We start from the raw sequence: 19922 nt of genomic DNA on the forward strand, positions 1-19922 counted from the left end.
CCTTGTGAGCAGCAATACTCGATGAAGGCAATCATGATAGGAAATACAAGTGCGGGAATATCGTTTCAATTGGGAGATATATACTCAGTATGCAGGCGCTGCTGAAATGATGCTACATAGAAATGAAAAGTTCACAATTGGGAAGCTAAAATCATCTCGTTTGTCTGAAAGTTTTGTTTTCAACTGACCCTCATTGTCAATATCTAGATGTAAGTCAAGATATGAGGCAGACATAACTGTATCTGTTGTATCTTTTATCTCTAGTTCGATGTGATAGATGAGTTAAACATAGTCACCAACATGTCTATCGAATCATACAATTAACAAAGACAAAAAGCGCTATGAAATGAAGTGTTTTGAAAAATTCATTAATTCAAATCAATTGGTGTTAAAGTTTAAAAGGAAGATAGAAACCAGTACAAATTACCCGAAACACTAACGACGAACACGCTTGCTGAGATCAACAAAAACCTAATAAATTTGTGTTCATTTCTAAACGCATCATATTAACATACTTTTGAAATGATTGTAAATGGATAACTGTCCTTTGAATGGCATGGGCCATATAATAACTCTAATCATATGCAATCGTCATTCCTTAGATATTCAATACACACTTTACTTTCAGAGTAAGACTAGACTAGCAACAATTTTACCAGTAGCTTGAAAAACAATTACCAATTTGATTGAAACCATTACAGTCAGTGACTGGCAAGCCTTTTTCCTTAGCTGCTAACCTATGAAAGAACTCAAGTGGAGCCGTATGTCCTTCTGTAATTACCAAGGGACCTCCATGTCCATGATACGCTACAATATAGAAACTCGAAAGATATTTTACTCAAAGAATGTTTCCGACCGTAGATGTCCATGTCAAGTACACATTGAATGTGCATTAAGTTTCAGGAGGTAGACCTAGATTAAGGAAAATAACTCTTAAAATCATCAGTACGTTTGTGTCAGCCATTTTCATAAATATGTTCTAAGCTTCTTGGATACATAGATTATTTCCAATCGGTTTCAGGTAAATGCTTAAAATTCATTGACAAAACTTGACTTTTACAAACGCATTACAGATTTAAAGAGTTATCTCCTTGAACCAAGGTCTACCCCCTTACAGCGATTGATTTTTTTGTTAAGTGTTTAAATATCTCATGCATATTTAAAATAAAAACCCAATGTCAACAAAACAATGTTTTCAATAGGCTCAGCACTTTTGATTGACTTTAAATAATGGCGGGAAATGTATAAAAAAACGTCATTGATAAGGAAGATTATATTGAATAGAAAAGAAAACTTCTAATGTACCCGTGACTTTATATAATGGCGGGAAATGTATAAAAAACGTCATTGATAAGGAAGATTATATTGAATAGAAAAGAAAACTTCTAATGTACCCGTAACTTTATATAATGGTGGGAAATGTATAAAAAAACGTCATTGATAAGGAAGATTATATTGAATAGAAAAGAAAACTTCTAATGTACCCGTAACTTTATATAATGGCGGGAAATGTATAAAAAAACGTCATTGATAAGGGAGATTATATTGAATAGAAAAGAAAACTTCTAATGTACCCGTAACTTTATATAATGGCGGGAAATGTATAAAAAAAAACGTCATTGATAAGGAAGATTATATTGAATAGAAAAGAAAACTTCTAATGCACCCGTAACTTCATTTAATGGTGGGAAATGTATAAAAAAAAAACGTCATTGATAAGGAAGATTATATTGAATAGAAAAGAAAACTTCTAATGTACCCGTAACTTTATATAATGGAGGGAAATGTAGAAAAAAAACGTCATGGATAAGGAAGATTATATTGAATAGAAAAGAACGCTTCTAATGTACGCGTAATTGTATTTGTTCTTTTTCTTTCAATTGTACATATTTAAAAACATAACAAAAACAAAACTAATAGCTACCACAAAGTTTCAGCGTACATACTGTGCGTGTATTGCACGCAATGAATATTTGAAACACTTTCAGATTGAGTTCATAATTTACAAAATTTGCAACTCTACACTTGAAAAATACATTATTATGGTTTTCATTAATTTTGCTACATCATCCATATATTTCAAATTACTATATTTACTTACAAGAATTGATAAGCTCTGGAATTTGAATGTCTTCTGATTTTTTTAAATATGGCAAAACATCGTCATAACCCCATCCAGTACAACCCTCTCTTTGCCACTTGTCATAATCATGACGACTTCCTCTAACGTAATACATTGCATTGATACTGCTAGTACCTCCCAACACTTTACCACAATGGCCTTTGGTCTTCTATTGACAAAACAACGTGTATTTTTTTTTATATTTATTTGGATTTTTGTTTGGTCGCTGTAGACATAGAATAGTTAAGTATTTTGTCAGTGTAAAACAGTTTCTATTTTATTGAAATTGAATTTTGAAACGTGGCAGACACCAAAGCTACATTGAAGTGTACTAAGTCGAATATGATCCTGAAAATTCATATAAAAAACGTAATAGGCCTGAAAGGCAAACAGTTTTAGACTGAGCAATACGATATCCACTTAAATCCCGAAAAGGATGCATGAAGTGAATCGTGAGAATATAAAATTATGAACAAGTTTTTAAAGCAAAGACTTGGTAGATTTTGATAAACACTACATTAATGTGTAAAAAATGCAACCACACAAATTCATAAGTAATATATCTTCGACATTGTTCGACAGCAGCAGCTTATTCCTAAGTGAAAATCATTTAAAATATCTAAAATTAAACCAACAGTCAGAGATTGGGGTCAGGTAGAGTTAGTTTAAAGGTTTTCACTTTTTTCTTTATTACTTGTTTATTTTGTGGGTTGTTCTATATTTTTTTTTTCTTTTTGAAGAATATACACGTAGTTACAATTGTATATGTCTTAATAAATCATAATGCAAAACTGCCAATGTTGACCCACGTGCACAAAGCATATTAAGTTGTTTTTTGCACCTGTCCCAATTTCAGGAACCTTAGGCCTTTTTTAGCAATGTGTTTGAAATTTAGTTCATATTTCGGAGTTTAGTTGGAAGTCTGACCTTTTTTAGTATTGTATAATTTTAAATCTTAGTTCATATTTCGAAATTTAGTAGGAGGTCCATTATCACAGAAGTTATACACAATTTTGTGTGGGGGCATGTTGAAACATGCTCCCGGTGCGGGATTTTCTCGCTTGTTAAAGACTCGTTGGATTTTTGTTACTCCTTGATCGGTTTGTTGTCTCTTTGACACATTCCTCTTTTCCATTTTCATTTTTTTTGTATCAAGATGATGTTTCGCAGGAATATATTTGAGAGACAAATCAAGGTTTTGCAATTGATTAAGTTAAAATCAGAAAGCAAAAACATAAATGTTACAAAAAGAACAGTGACAACCAAAAGTCAAGCGAATTCTTATTTGTCGAAACTCATTTTCAACAACTTTCAAGCCATGAAAAAGACTCGGCTGTTTTAAATTAAGGTATTTATAAACTATATGTTTTCCTGATATTTGCAATTCTCCATTGGCGATACATACAATATGTATTGTCCTCCTTTCGTCTTCTTTTTGTTTATGAATCTTTGTTATTCGATGGCCTACTGTAAACAGTATTACCTGCCTAATCCGAAACCTGAGTAACCCTGCTTAATCCGACATTTTTTTTTCTGGTCCCCCAGTGTGTCGGATAACACAGGTTACACTGTACTTGTTATCACTTTAATCAGCTATTGAAAGGTTGAATCTTTTAATAGTATTGAGTCTTTCTGTTAGTTTTCGGGCATAACTACTGCAGTAAATTCAGTAGGACAATTCGCTTGCAGGCAATTCAGATATGTACTGATCAGTAGTTGGTATTCACCGTTCCACTCTAAAAGCATACCGATATGATCGAATGATCGAACAGTACTGAATTCAATGCAAGAGAGATGTGTGAATATACAAGGAATGCTGATACATTAATCAAAAAGATAAACTATCTAGTGAACGTTTCAAATTTAAGGTAATGAAAATGTATAATCAGACAGTCTATCCACAACTGAAATTAAAAAAAAATATCGGAACACCAACCGTGGAAGAAATATGTAATAGTAAATAACATTTCAAACACAACCTTGTAAGATATTCTCACTCACCCGGTTATCCTTTGACATAAAAGAATACTTTTGTGGTACTGTGTCATAACTCCAATTTTCCTTTGCGTTTAATATTCGTAGCCATTGTAATGGTATTCGGGTAAACTCGTTTTCCAGATCCGATCCTCCAGCTTCCAGTAACAACACATTTGTTCGGTCTTCGGACAACCTTGTTGCAATAATACTACCTGCTGATCCAGCACCAACTATAAAACAAATACTGGGGATTCATTATCATTCGTTGGATACCAAGTTTCGTGGTTTTCGTGGGTACAGGTGAACCATGAATTCAAATGTTCAACGAACTACGCATTTGCTATAGGCTTTGTATGCAGAGATTTGCAAATCACGAAATCAAATATCCACGAAAATGCTGGTTTTCTTCAATCCACGAAAATTGATGCCCACGTAAATAAATGAATCAACAATTAGTAGTAATATTTTAACAGCAAGCTGCAAATGAAATTGTTTCTTGACCATTATGCGTCCGTTCTTTGGGTAGTCTCTTATCGTATGATTGTTTGATGTAGCCATTTTTATTTATTTTCATATTGTATTGCCATTAATCATACAAATCTCTATTTGTGTGCTTAGGCAAATATGAAAAAAGTCACTGGGATAAATCGTTCAAATGCTTTTAAATGGAGTTCAAATACTAAATTTATAAATAATGACACGAGTAAATTGACCTTTAAAAACAAACCATATGTATCATGATTTTTGTCTTTGTTATCAGATTGACAATCGATAAATAAATTTACTATTTTCGACGTCAACTTCTTATTATAAGGTTTTGTTTTGCACAACAAACAAAAAACACGTTAAGCAGTAAGAAACTATACTTGTTATGTAAACACATACCTACGATGTAATTGTAGTACTTCTTGAAAGGCTGATCAAAGATTCCATCTGGATCTTTTTTTGCAGGCAGTTGTGTTGATAGGTAGTTAAACAGTGTTGCATTGGCATAAAGTGCTACCATAGAGGATCCCAAGAACATTGCTTGAAATAATTAAATTCAACTGTAAAAATAACATTTGGTTTCTGGGAAGTATATTTAAGTTTGTTCATGAATATTTTCAGTATGCAATTAACAGCTTTCATTACTGTGGATTTATTGATTTTCGTGGGAAAATTTGCATATTCGTGGATATTTAATTTCGTAGTTTTGCTGAAGTCTACATACAAACCTTGAATTCATCATTCGTTGAACATTTAATTTCGTGGTTTAGCTGTACCCACGAAATCCCCAGAAATTGGTATCCAACAAATAATAATGAATCCACAGTATATGCCAGTAAAAAGAAGTTGTATTTATTGCTTTCGGGTAGTTATTCTGGTGAAGTATAAAAGGGTGTGTACATGTTGTAAAAATAGATAAAAATGAATGGTTTGAATAATAAAAGGGATTAATAAAATTAACAGTGCCAATTTTCTTGCACCAGATGCGCATTTCGACAATATGTGTCTCTTCTGTGATTAACCCACGCGTATTTAATTATAATCCTGGTACCTTTGATATCTATTTACGTTAAATCTGTCCAAACACCAAAATATAGTGAATAATACAAAATATTGAACTATTGACATGTTGTAGTAATTGTAAAAACAAATTTAGTTTAAGAGTTTGTCATCGAGTCAACAAAGTACCACGTGTGTTCCTAAGCTAAATATATATATACAATGTAGCAAAAGTATTAGCGATTGAGATAACATTATAATATATGCATAACCAAAATACACATGTATTACAACATTATATTCATCAAAAGAAACCCAATACATCGTAATATACGTTTGAATTGGAAATATAGCAGTTGTTCGTTAATTAAACATTTGACGAAAATAAAGATAGACAATAGATATTTGCACCAACAAATATTTTAACATGTTAAAGGCAAACTAAAAAATAAAAGAATTTACCTTATTTAACAATTCAATTTAGCAATTGATGCTGTTTTAAAGTTGCCACAGATAATTTTCACCTGTAGAAGATACATGTATTGTATATGCAATTGGTTTAACATTATATGGTTAAATAAATCAACAGGTATATGCAGGTAAACAGATTATGTAAAACTTTGTTTTAATTCGTGGGATAACAATCGTAACATATGTAGATAAAAACTTCCGTGTGCTTGTAAATGTTGTAAACTTTAATATAACATGTTGAGGATTTCTTGATTGCTTCCGATGCCTTTTACAGCACACAATACGGTATGGGATTGTATCCTTGCTGTAGGCCGTACGTTGACCAACAGCATCACTGTCCTTTTGTTTTTGGTGGATAGTTGGTGCATTGGCTATCATACCATATTTCCTTATACTATAAATGCATATTCGATATAGTATCATAGACAACTGTAAACGTGTTGGTAAAGATTCTGTATATGAAGCTTACAAGCATATTGTTAATTGGACAAACAATCCATGCCAGACGTATACAATTCGAAAAATTAGAAGTGTTTTCAAGTTGATACGACGGCACTTCCCTTACTTAATTGAAATTACGAATCAAAGAATTTTCTATTGAAATGATAACATGCAGAGTATTATAATTAGATAAATAACAACCAGCAAACATAAAGATTACTCATACATGATTGTGTATTCATTTTTGCAAGAAATTTCATATAATGGAATGTTTAATGTTTAGGTCTAATCAGTCGAGGTGATTGAAATTTGATTTCTACAATTTGCCAAATCTGGATCAATTTTACTACAATTTGAAAGAAAATAATAAATGATTTCATTTATTAATGAATGATTATCACCGTCATATTTTTAGTCATTCGTTATCAAACAAATATGATTACAAACATTTTTACATATTACGGAAAATTGAAGGTACACATGTTTTGAATGTTGTGCTCAGTAATAGAGTAGACCTTAAATTCCAGGTTTTTTTTTAAAACAATACAGTCAATATTGTTTTTTTTTTCTGATGTGGGTTATCATTATCTTCCCTTTAATAAAAAGGAGCCACACAAAGGATGTATATAAACATGGTTTTATTTCCTATTCCTTCAAAACATATGAAAAGGTGTCAATAATGCTATGTGTGCATAGTTTGCTTACCGAATTATTTCAAAAACTACATATTACACAACTTTGAGTGGGTGAGTAGCATAACAAAACATGATGAAACAGTTCTATAATTATGACACCATTGTGAAACGGGTGAACAGACGGAGAAGCAAATCAAAAGACACATGTATTACAACAACACATTCATCAAGAGAATCGCAATGCACGGTATTTTACGTTTGAATTTGAAATATTGCAGTTATTCTTAAAGTAAACAGTCGAGGAATGATTAAGACGGACAATATATGTATTATAAAAACAGATATTACAAGATATTGAACATGTTTCAACCGCATAGACTATGATAAAACAATTTACCTTATACAAGAACTTAATTTAGCAGTCGACACTGGTGTTAGGTTGCCACGTACAGTTTCACCATAAAATATCAATGTATTTAAAATTCAATTTGTTCAAAAAATAAACCAGTGAGTGTAGATAAAAATATTATGTAATATTGTTTGTGATTACAATCGTATAATATGCAAATACAAATCTTAGATTTTGTAAAATTAAATGTAACATGTGTTAATTTTCTTTGTTGTTCTCAAAGCATTTTATACGCTCCAGTCCATTTGACATATGTTAATCATTTCAAAATAATGTATACTGCTTTAATCATAATTTTCCTTAGTTTTATTAAGATGATATAGATGTGATATTCAAAAAGGGCAAAAAATACCAGAAGAACAATCAAACTCATCAATCGAAAATAAACTGACAAAGGCATGGCTTAAAATAAAAAGACAAACAAACAAATAATAGTACAAATGAAACAACATAGAAAACTAAAGACAAAGCGACACGAACCCAACCAACACTTGGGGTGATCTCGTGTGCTCCGGAAGGGTAGGCAGATCCTGTTCCAATTGTTGTAACCGTCGTGTTGGACAAATTGAACTATACCAATTTTTTTTTCTGGACTACTTTCATACTGGTGGTAACAGTTCGTTAATCTTGGAATCAGAATTGAGACAATTTTTATTAATTAGTTTAATGAGTTTGAGCTTTTGAGTTTGTCATTTGTTGAGGGGCTATCATCCGTTTTAAATTTCAGTATTTTGATGATTTGAAATTTTGTTAGATTGACAATTGTGAAAGTAATTCATGTATTTTTAAAGTCCTTTGATAATTTATATCATCTTAATTCTCTCCTTTTCCCACCCCTACCGAAATAATCTATTTTTTTTTAATAAAATATTTTTAATGATATTGTTTTACACAATCTTTAAGTTTTTCCTTAATCTAATTTCACTTCCCAGGTTTATGAAGACGTGGACAAAACAATTTCCAGAATAGTCGTTTACGTCCTTTTGTAGTAGTCAGTGCCACCTATACTGTTTAAACATTAAATCGAAATTGAATTACAGTAACATGTTTTTCACAGAAGCTTTAATATATTTATAATATTCGAATTCATCAATGACGTCAAGGTTGCTGCATTGATAAAAATGAATTAAAGAGGATCATTTTACTACAGGGAGATAACTTTGTAAACAAAGTTAAACGTTTTAATCTCGTTTTATTGTTTATGAGAGAAAAACAATGAGACTAAAGGAGATACCCATATATGTCATACGACAAAATATCACTTCACGATTTAATTTTCCATTATTGATTAATTTTATATGACACACGTGTGATTTCTCCAGGAGCTTTGAATGGAGTATATTCGTTATTGTGTTCGTTAAGTATCGAACGTATAAGGCATATATTATGCGCTTTTAACATATTTCAAATTGGGTTATACCCCTTTAAGCAGAAAAAAATAAACTAATACAAATTACTGAAATGTGAAATATGTTCCATCGCATAATCTACTAAGTATCTGTATTAAATGAAACTGTCAAATTATTTATTTATTAGAGTGGTATAGTATGTTATTCAAAACCAATCAGTTTACAAAAACATTTTGGTTTTTGGAGTTCTGAACTGACCACCTCTGAAATAACCAGAAGGCATTTATCTTTAATGAAAATTTAATGGAATTACAAATTGTTGCTTTCCTTTTAGACAAAAAATCACCATATTTAGCTTGGTATAATATTGTATTACCCGTGATAAAGTAAACGAAAGCCAAATATTTGTTTAGACATCAAAATACATATAATTAAGAAAACAATGTTATAGGATTTCATTGGAATTCTTGTAAATTATTTTGTTTTGTGTATCGTAGGATAATTTTCTCAAACTTTACTTATTATCTTCCCAGTCTATTATGATATCTATGTTTTCGCAAAATCGATATTTTGAGACATGATACTATGATAATAAATTTGTTCATAGTCATTTTTGTATAATTTGTGTAAACTGTTTCAAGATATTGCATGACGAAAAGGCACTGTTTGATTCACAGGATTTATACGCAAAGAGAATAGAATAATCTATGACTCTACAACCAAGACATTTTAACAGTAGACTGTTTTCGAATTATCGACTTTTGACTCTGGATTTTAGATTTTCTCGACTAGAAACCTTGACCATCTCTTATTCGGTCAAATAAGAGCAACAGAAAGAAGTTTATGATTGGTACAATTTAGATGGGAAAATAAACTGTGTTGTGTTTCTATACATGGAAAACTGATAGGAAAACGGTAAACTTCCTTCCAAAAATGCAACAAATAAATGTTTAATTTTACTTCTGATTATTGCTCTTTGCTCATAGAATACCTGGATTTCGTTCACAGAGTAGGAAACCCGTCAATAATTATAAAATTCATAGTCAAAAATTGGTTTTATTTAAAAAGGATAACGATAAAAGACTCTCCAACGCTCGAAATATCAACTAAATCGAAATAGATCAAGTCTAAGTGGTAAGTAGTTTTGAAGCGCGTTCATGCTCTTCTTATTATTTTTTATTTTATTTGGCCTTTTTAACTTTTTTGGATTCGAGCGTCACTGATGAGTATTTTGTAGACGAAACGCGCGTCTGGCGTATACACAAAATTTAGTCCTGGTATCTATGATGAGTTTATTTACACACTGCTAAATCCAATAAATTTTTGTTTATGCTTATTTGTATACCCACTTCAGATTAAGTAAACAGTTTTGCTCCATCATACAAAGCCTCAAATAATCAAATAAGCAGAAACCATTATGTCGAATGCCTTCCTAAATAAAAACACAGACCCCGACACCGTTCAGGAACAAATAAGCCCTACCACCGTTTGTATTTCCTTAATAGTGGGATACTTAAACTTATAAGGCATGTGTTATGGACACAATAGAGCTCTTTTCTAATGTATGCCATGCCAAAATTTCCTGTGTTTCCACTCATTAAAATTTTGCAAATCAGAATCAGGAAAAAGAAACATAGTAACGGAGATAATGACAAACTTTGAAATAAAAACACTGTTAAAGTTTGTTTACGCATGAAACTATTCCTGAAATTGGTAGTGCGACAGTTTATCATTATACCTATATGCAAAAAATACAGTTCAAGATCAACTAGCTTTTTTTTAGAAATAGCGGAGGGATGTTTGTGAGTTTTATACAGAACTTGAGTTATAATATATCCTTTTGTGAACCAATATCATGATAAAATATATTATAAAAGTCTTTTATTGATTGTATCGTTATTTGAACTAGTAAGATTTTTGGTGGGGTTTGTGTTGCTTATTCTTTAGTTTTCTATGTTGTGTCTTGTGTACTATTATTTGTCTATTTCTTTTTTAGCCATGGCGTTATTTGTCTATTTCTTTTTTTAGCCATGGCGTTGTCAGTTTATTTTCTATCTTTGAATTTGACTGTAACTCTGGTATCGTTCGCCTCTTTTTTGTTACTAGCAATGACTGGTTGAATGGTAACGAATACAAGAAATAAGGATGTATATATCGTATTAAGTTGTAGATTAAGCTCCCTAATATATTAACAAAACATGATTAATAGAACATACGCTGATATAAAATGTAAGGTACGTTATCAATTTGGTAAACGTTTGGCCTGTTTAGTTTGACAACATTTTATTTTGAAGAGTGTATCATAGGAATGCAAATATTAGACGAGTGAATATTGCTTTCTTTTATCAGTATACATTCTATTCAGTTTTGAAACTATAACATGAATTAATAGCTCAATGACCCAAAAGGATGAAAATTATTACTACTTATCGAATATTCCAGAAAACGATTCGTATAGGAAAGAGTAAATAGATAAACGTGTTTTAGGTTTGACAATATCCATTTTAATAAATATTATACAATAATATAACAATAAGTATCATAGATAAATAATATGCAGGAATTTTCGCATATAGCATTACATGAATAAATCATAATACAATAATATAACAATAAATAACATAAATAAATAAGATTCAAGAATAAGCACATAGCATTACATAAATGCATGTAAAACTTCTATATAAAAATAATAAAAATAAATGTATGATATGATTGTCATGGAGACAACAATTCCAAATATAAACAAAAAGATACATGTCAACAATGAGCTAACCCAAAACAAGTTGGTTACCTTTAAATTGTTCGACATTACAAAATGTAAAACAATTCATACTAGAAAACTAATTCTACCAGAGACTAAAAACTTTTTTCTTTAATTATGAACAACATCTGTCGACGGTGCAAAATTCAGACATAAGGGTTTATACCGATTGCCTTGTTGTTACATAATTGCATACGTTAATCCGAAGACAGCAGAAAAGTGGGTTTCAATAAGTTTGCATGCACGTTAGTTTAGATTTACAATAGAGATGAAATTACTCGGTTATATTGCATTATAACTGTTTCTTACACATACTCTGCCATTACTTATGTTGCTGGAAATCCAAGTTCACATGCCCTTTGTGAGCAGCTTACAAATTGCAGGCAGAAGAAGTATTGAATGTTTTAAATATGTCAATACGTTTTGTAAAAAAGATGTTTCACACGTGTTTACCTGTATTAAAACTGGCGCTATGAAAAACATTATTGGCGCAAACGAAATGCTGATTGGCTGAAATACAGAACGCCGATGTTAATTGTGTTTTGTATGCCATTTGGTTATATGGTGTCCAACGTTTTATGGTTTTGGCTTTCCATACGGTTGGTCTTGAGCGTACCTGATGTCATGTATTTCAGAAACGGGCCTTGAACACTTGCACAAATACAGAAACGATATTTTAATAATGGATATTTGTATATGTGCAATTATAAAGTCAAAGAGACAGCAACACAACAATACTAGAAGAACAAGATTTTGATAACAGATATGTGTATATGTGTTATTAACATGTTAAAGAGATAGCAACACAACAATACTAGGTAACCTTACAAAAGACAGTGTTTAAAATATGGTCTTAAACAAAAGACAGATAGCGTACTCCATACCGCTCCGACCTTTAACAAGTCGAGAATATACCTAAGTCCAAAAATATGCAATCAGCATTAAACATTTTAAACGATGTTATCTATGCTGAACAAAATTAAAAACAATGCAAAAGATTTGCATGCCGGGATATGGACGGAAACTGAGGCACAGTGCATATTGTGTTTACAAATATTGGTACGTTATAAAAAGTTCATTATTGTCTCTAGGATATGTGAAATCTGTAATTGTTTTGATCATACCCAGCTTGTCATTTTTAGTTGCAAGATACACTCGTTTATTTTTAAAACAATGAATCTTAAGAATGGTTAAAAACCGTGGTTAAATATGACTAATGGATTAAAGAAATTATAACATAAACAACTGTTGCTTATCGTTTACCCCTTTTCTATTTACCTGTACGTGTACACCTGATTAAATTTGATGGTTCCCGTTATATGAATGGTACCATGTAACAGTGGTGTCAAAAACGACTTGCTTTCTTGTGTATTATTTATAGATTATCTATTGTTTTGGAAAAGATAAGTGTCTTCACAGGTCGATAACCGTGAGATGATATGTAGCCATATATTATTTGTTAATGCCATTTTCCAAATCAAGGTCAACGACGTCTGTCGTATGACTTCATCGCATTCTCACTTTAATCGATTGATAAAAGCCTAGCTTTAGATGGACAATTGTCATACCACAAGATTATTGGACAATTTAAGAAAATAGCATTTGTGCTTATTAGATGCATTAAACATGTCGTATCGATAATCTTTATTATAACGCTGTCTACATGCATGCATGAGCTGCAAAATTGAAATGACTACGTTGTTATCCTAGAGAGGTTAACGAAAGTGTACCATTCGATGTCTTAGTTTATCAGCATTTTATTAAAATGTATTCCGCTATGCACATATACTTAATGTTATGGTATTTTTATAATAATAAAAACACAAAGACAGAGTATTGTTAATATTACATTAAGGTGCATACATGTAACAGTTACATGCTTACTTGCTCATGTTGCATGGGAGTGAATCGGCCATTTAACATCAGAGAAAAAAAGCAGTATATTTCAAGGTTGAATAACTTCTCTAACTTTGGGGCATCAAGAACTGTCCGTCTTATTGTGTAGAATCTACCACTGTCCGATTCATATAAGTATATGGATAAAGTCGGAACGGTAGTATTTTCTGAACCATCGGAATAAGTGTACCCTTCTTAAGAACTTTCGCCACATTCTTACAAGAACCCAGAACACACATATACATTTAACTAGAGTAATAGTCATTCCGGTCGTTATCCTTTTTCACTAGCTGTACACACTTATGCTACTGTTGCTGTGACCTTGTTACATGAAGTATCTCAACAATTTAATTTCACATGTATGTAAAATTATTGAATATGTGAACACATGATTCATCATATGGCTTGAAGAGATTTGTTCAACAGGCGTTTCAGTCTTTCAGTCATAAAACTTTACCCAGTACTCGGAGTACAAAAGTTGAGCTCGAAACGCCAAATCCAGTATTTTAATTGGTTGATTTCTGAGTCTGAGTACGATAATCGTACTCAAAAGTTATATGACTGTAAGCCCAGATTCTTAATTTTAGACCGAAAAATTCTTGCGTTCTCGTTACTCGATTTTGCATTTTCAATTTGTGTTCTTTTAACTCGGCAGCAAATCAATTTTAGACACATTACTGATGAAAGCCCCATTTCTATTATCTATAATGTAGAACGAATTCCAAGGTGTAAGAAGAATGAGTAATGAATAACTTTGTTTTCGGATCTCCTAATAAGTCATTTTTGGGTATCCATGGCAACATCAAATTATTTGTCATATGTTTAACCTCCATATTAAAGGCTTTGGGCATTTTGCTTCCAAATGAAACAACTACCACGCCACCTGGTGAATTATGAATAAAATTATTTAGTTCGTATGGTAACTGGATCGCAGATGTTACAGCTAGTCCACCACACATGATGACATTTGACGGCATCGGATGTGGAAGCTCAAATAACGTAACATTATCAGCAATATACAGTAAGGACATTTGTATTACTTTCTCATTAGACATATTTTGTTTTTCTGGTACGTATCGTCTTATAAATTCTCAAAAGAAGGTACTAAGGGACGTACTAAAAGTATTAAGTATCTTACTTAGAAAGAACAATTTAGTATTTTAGTTAAACACACAGTGATAAAATAAAATATACAAATGATCAGTTACAGCAGACGTTGATGGTAGACCGACAAGACGGAACATTACTGTCGTTTTCATTGTAATTGTAGATTAAGGTGGTCGTGCAATAGGTTAACGCTATGATTTGTAAAAGTAGAATACTATTTATTTGAATCGCACAGAGAGCAATTATACTTTTTATTTTATTTTGTATGTTTAAATTGTGTTATTGGTATTTAATTTATGACGAAAACATAAAAAAAGATGTTTACTACATGCTAACCGTGGAATAATGCGATATAATGAAACATACAATATATTGCACAATGGATCATGGTCATCGAGTCAACAAAGCATCACATGAGTTTTACGCTAAATATAACTATAGGTTATCGGAACCAAAGTACATTGTAGCAAAGATACTATTGGATGACAGTACATCATCATATATGCATTCAGTTATTTTAAAGATTGCTTAAGTACTTAAAAATTAAAACAAAATGTATTTATGTTTAATCATCTACCCTTTTGTTGCCAGGTTGTTAGTTAGCACAAAGCAATCTATGAAATTGTACAATTTAATTATTCAAATTTAACAAGCACTTAACCAAACAACTAAGCTGTATAAATGTTAATTTGTAAAGCATACATGAATATATGAAACATCAACAAAAACAACCAAAACAGGTTTCTTATCACTAAAGTTTAACGATACTGTTAATATTAAGTTATTGGAGGAGTTAGCCAAACATATTCACGTGTTTGTCTGTACTCTCGAAATTAAAAGATAACGTTTGAAAACATCACCCAAACCAATTTGTAAATGCAGGGCAAACGGAAAAGGAAAACCAAAAGACACATGTATTACAATTTCTTATTCATCAAAAGAAATGCAATACACGGTAATTTACGTTTGAATTTGAAATATGGCAGTTATCCGTAATTTTAACATTCGAGGGACAATTAAGATAGACACTAAATATTTGCACAAACAAATATTCTAACATTTTTAAAGCAAAGACAAAGATAAAACAATTTACCTTCTATAAGAACTAATTTTATCAGTCGACACTGTTGTGAGGTTGCCACACATAATTTCACCTGCGGAAGATTAATGTATTTTATATCAAATAAACGAACTAAATAGTGCAGGTAAACATATAATGTTAAACTTGTTGTTTATTCATGGGATAACCTCGTAACATGTGTCCATACATAAATTCAGTGGTTGTAAACTTCATTGTAATATGCGTTGGTTTTCTTGATTGTTTCAGAGGCCTTTTATAGCTTCCTATATGGTATGATTTTTTTTCATTGTTTAAGGACGAACGGTGACCTGTATATAGTGTGCACGTCCTTTTGTCTCTGGTGAATAGCTGTTTAATTGGCTATCATACCATATTTCCTTATTTTTATACAATAAATACATGTTCAATATAGCACCAAAAAAAAAAAAATTTTGACGCTTCTGGCTTTGAGATGTGTACAAGAATGTTAAGCCATACCAGAAGTAGTCTTTAAAAATTATGTGGTTTGTGCAGGGAAAAAGGACGGCAATTCCGTTATTTAATTGGAATTTGGATTATAAAAGGAATCAAAGATTTATTTTTCTATAAAAGTGATAACATAAGAGTAATATTAAAAGATAAAAAAACATCAATAATAAGGATTACACACAAGTTAAGAATGTATATGTAGTAATCAAATGACTTGAGATCGTGTTGGACATTTTCGCTATACATGGTATCTATTGAAATGTAGGTATGAACAGACAGGGTGATTGAATTCCAAGTTGTAATAATAAATTTAGTTTAATTTTATTGGAATTTGAAAATTTAAATGGTTTTATTTCCTGACGACTGACTATTATAGTCGTATTTGTAATCATTCGTAAACGATATAATATTAGATTACACACATTTTCACATGTTACGAAAATATGAAAGTGCAGGTGTTTTGAATGTTGCGATCAATAATAAAGAAGACCTTTAACTTCAAGGGTCCTTTTGCAAAACTTATACTATCATTGTATGTGTTAATTCTAATTTGGGTTCTCATTCTCTTCCCTTTAATGAAAAAAGGGGCACAAAGAGGATGTATGTGTACAGTTGGTTTCCTTATTGTTTCAAGCCTAACGCAAAGGTATTAATAATGCTATATTTACAAACTTTGGTTTCCTACTTAAAAGAGCGACGAAAGATACAAAAGGGACAGTCAAACTCATAAATCTAAAACAAACTGACAACGCCATGGCTAAAAATGAAAAAGACAAACAAACAACAGCACACACGACACAACATAGAAAACATACATCTGAGTCCAATTGATAATTTCGATATACTTGCTACTGCGGTTATTCAAAATCGACTGTTGTTTCATAAAGAGATAACAGAGGTGCTTATCATATTGAGAGAAACATTAGTGATTTGATTTTGTCTTGTTGTAAGGTCGTTGTAGCAGTTCGTGAAGTTTTAAGTGTGAAATTCAGTACTTTTTTAAATCTTATAGCCTTTTGAGTTCCGTTATGGTACAATGGCTTGATTGGCAGAATGAAACGTTTGAAATTATCTAAATTTCACCAAAACAATGTAGCAGAACTTGGACTGGCACATTTGAAAGTTGTTTTTTTTTTTTAATCTTTAAGTTTCCTCCAAAATCTTATTTCCTATGTTTGAAAAAGACTGTAAAATATATGTAAAAAAAAGAAATTGAGCCAAACAATATTTTCTTTACGATTAGTGTCACTTTTTGTCACCTCAAATGCATAAGCTACTGTAGATAAGATAACCTTACTCTGTGTCTGCTAATCTCCCAACATGAATACGATTCCGATAAATTACTTCCAATGGAGCAGCTACAAAGTGATTCGCCCTGGCAAACTTAATGTGTTTAGCTGTTCAGGAATCAAAACTTTGAAGTTTACAAAAAGGTCTCCTAACGTTTCTAAGTATTTAAACATCCATGTCTTTCAAATGTTTAGGTTTAACCACTTTTCAGAAAAAAATAGGAAAATGTCAGTTTTTATTGAAAACAAAATACTTATTTGTTCAAAATTAATAATGGAAAAGGCAACTGTTTAAATTAAACTTATTGTATGAAAAAATAATTTTCCACCGGAATAACATGAATAAGGAAGATGTTTATTCCGCCATGTCCTAAACTTTATTTCATTGGAATAAACAACATCATTCTAATCAACTAACGAGTTCACTTTTGCTTCATTGGAAGTAACGGGGCGGGATAGTCACCTTGTTGGATGAGCAGTGGACAAAGGGTTACATTAATGTTTCTTTGACTAATGAAGAGACCCATTGACTATTATCACATAATATGCGGACCAAGCATTACATTATGGACAAAGGGTTACGTTAATGTTTCTTAGACCCATTGACTATTATCACATTTTAAACAACATAGATTATATAATCACGATAAAAAATACGAAACTCATCAGGCCTGACTGACTATTCATCAAAATTCCGGTATCAAATTCAAACTGTTTCCCGTAAATGTTTCGAAACGTTTATCTTGCATAAAGTTCATTTTTTTCAACTTTATTTACCTTGAATGTCAGGTTTACCTTGCTCAACGAGTTCAGATATATCACTTATTCATTAGTATTGATGTTCCATGGACGTTATCCTTCATTGATAGTGTTTTATTTTTAATTTAAAAAAAAATGTGCGAAACTGTATTAACTCATCAAACATACCATTATTCTCGAGCTAGACAAGATGAAAGTGTGTCTTTTAATTTTTGAAGATTTGCTATTTACATACGTTATGTTTAACCTGTATGTTTTCTAATTGCTTACCAATATTTTAACCTGCCGTTCTCTTTCTCTAATTGTTTACCTTTTGATAATTTGGTAGAACATTTTCTCTATTTCTTACCCGATTGATCCTTTTCAAGACCTAAATTAGATAATTGAATTTTGATCAATGAAGAACTGAGATCAAACGAACCACACGTTGATGAAATAAAAATAATCAACAGGCCTGGAAAAGGATAATCATGTAAGAATTAGAGAAATCTTTATCCCAAAGCATATGAAAGCCGTGTTTAGCATGTTAAGGAATGTCTCAGTCAATCTGCTTATATTGATCTCGTTTGAAAAATATATATTGACTGGATAAATAAAAGTATTTGGAGCTAGATTCACACTGCGTATTATATAATCGTCAGTTAAACTTTGAACTCTGAATTTATGAACTTTTGGCTATAGGGCCAGATTATTTCCTAGGTAAATATCTTGTGTTAATTTTGTGTGATTAAAATAAAGTTCTTACATCATTTGAATTTGGGTGGTTACATTTTGTGGTACATAATTTTGTCGACATGTAACACTAATTTATGTTGAATAATTTAGGTGCCTAGGATATATTCATAAGTTTAAACATGTTTTGCCATTACGCTATTTTTGTCTAAATTACCTACCAAGAATATGTGCAAACACAGATAATTTCTTTCTCGATCGTGATAACTTATTAAACTTCAAAACATGAATTGTGAAACTACCTTTTGCGTTTATTGTTAATGTATTTTGACTTTGAATTTCAATTAATGTTAATGAAATATAGTAATGCTGTCAGTTTCAGTAATACGTTCATTTTAAACTGAATTAAAATAGTCTATGTTTCTTATCAGCAATAATATATGTATAAGAATGGATTACACAAATGTACTTCTGAATTGTTACAACTAATGCCTCTTAATTAAGGTTTACCTCCTTATATGTAAGTACGTCGAAATTAATATCATGGAGTAATTTGTGTAAAAGAAATATCCTGTAACTATGCAAGATGTTCATCTTGATAATCATCAATTAAGTGAAATTACTATTCGACCTACTTGTTTATATGCTTTCTTCTCGTTTAATATAAGTAATAAATGATATATACTTATTTCTTTTCTGAGTGATACATCCTTTAATGACCCATTTTAATCTGTGATGACGACCTTGATCCTCGAAATCCGCATATCACATATAAACAAGTCATTGACATAAGGATACTGGGAATGTGACCAAATACGGTAAATTACACTTATACAGTTGTAGTGGGAGATATTATGGACATAATTGTGAAAATCGTGATACAAGCATGAAATTTGGTATACAGGTTGACTAAATGATGCTTATAAAAAATCCCCTGCTGGCCAGAAAAAAAATAATTTTTTCAAGATGGCCACCACACATTTTGAAAATGGCGTCA

The 19922-nt window shown here is 31.2% G+C and overlaps 1 protein-coding gene across 2 annotated transcripts in view; it reads right to left on the bottom strand.

Annotated features, from left to right (window-relative positions):
- LOC143083561 (oxygen-dependent choline dehydrogenase-like) overlaps positions 1 to 19922 on the bottom strand; it is a 64028-nt gene that overhangs the window by 16548 nt on the left and 27558 nt on the right. Inside the window, exons 1-6 of one of the 2 annotated variants that reach the window (XM_076259817.1) lie at positions 15750 to 15825; positions 6047 to 6108; positions 4985 to 5125; positions 4124 to 4329; positions 2102 to 2291; positions 679 to 807 (exon numbers count right to left, since the gene is read on the bottom strand). In XM_076259817.1, coding sequence (XP_076115932.1) covers positions 679 to 807; positions 2102 to 2291; positions 4124 to 4329; positions 4985 to 5123 — 664 coding nt within the window. In that variant the 5' untranslated portion in view covers positions 5124 to 5125; positions 6047 to 6108; positions 15750 to 15825. Of the gene's footprint in view, positions 1 to 678; positions 808 to 2101; positions 2292 to 4123; positions 4330 to 4984; positions 5126 to 6046; positions 6109 to 15749; positions 15826 to 19922 lie in introns of those variants that run through there. The other variant, XM_076259818.1, reaches the window with a different exon arrangement.

This window comes from Mytilus galloprovincialis, chromosome 7 (assembly GCF_965363235.1).
Source record: "Mytilus galloprovincialis chromosome 7, xbMytGall1.hap1.1, whole genome shotgun sequence".
NCBI lineage: Eukaryota > Metazoa > Mollusca > Bivalvia > Mytilida > Mytilidae > Mytilus > Mytilus galloprovincialis.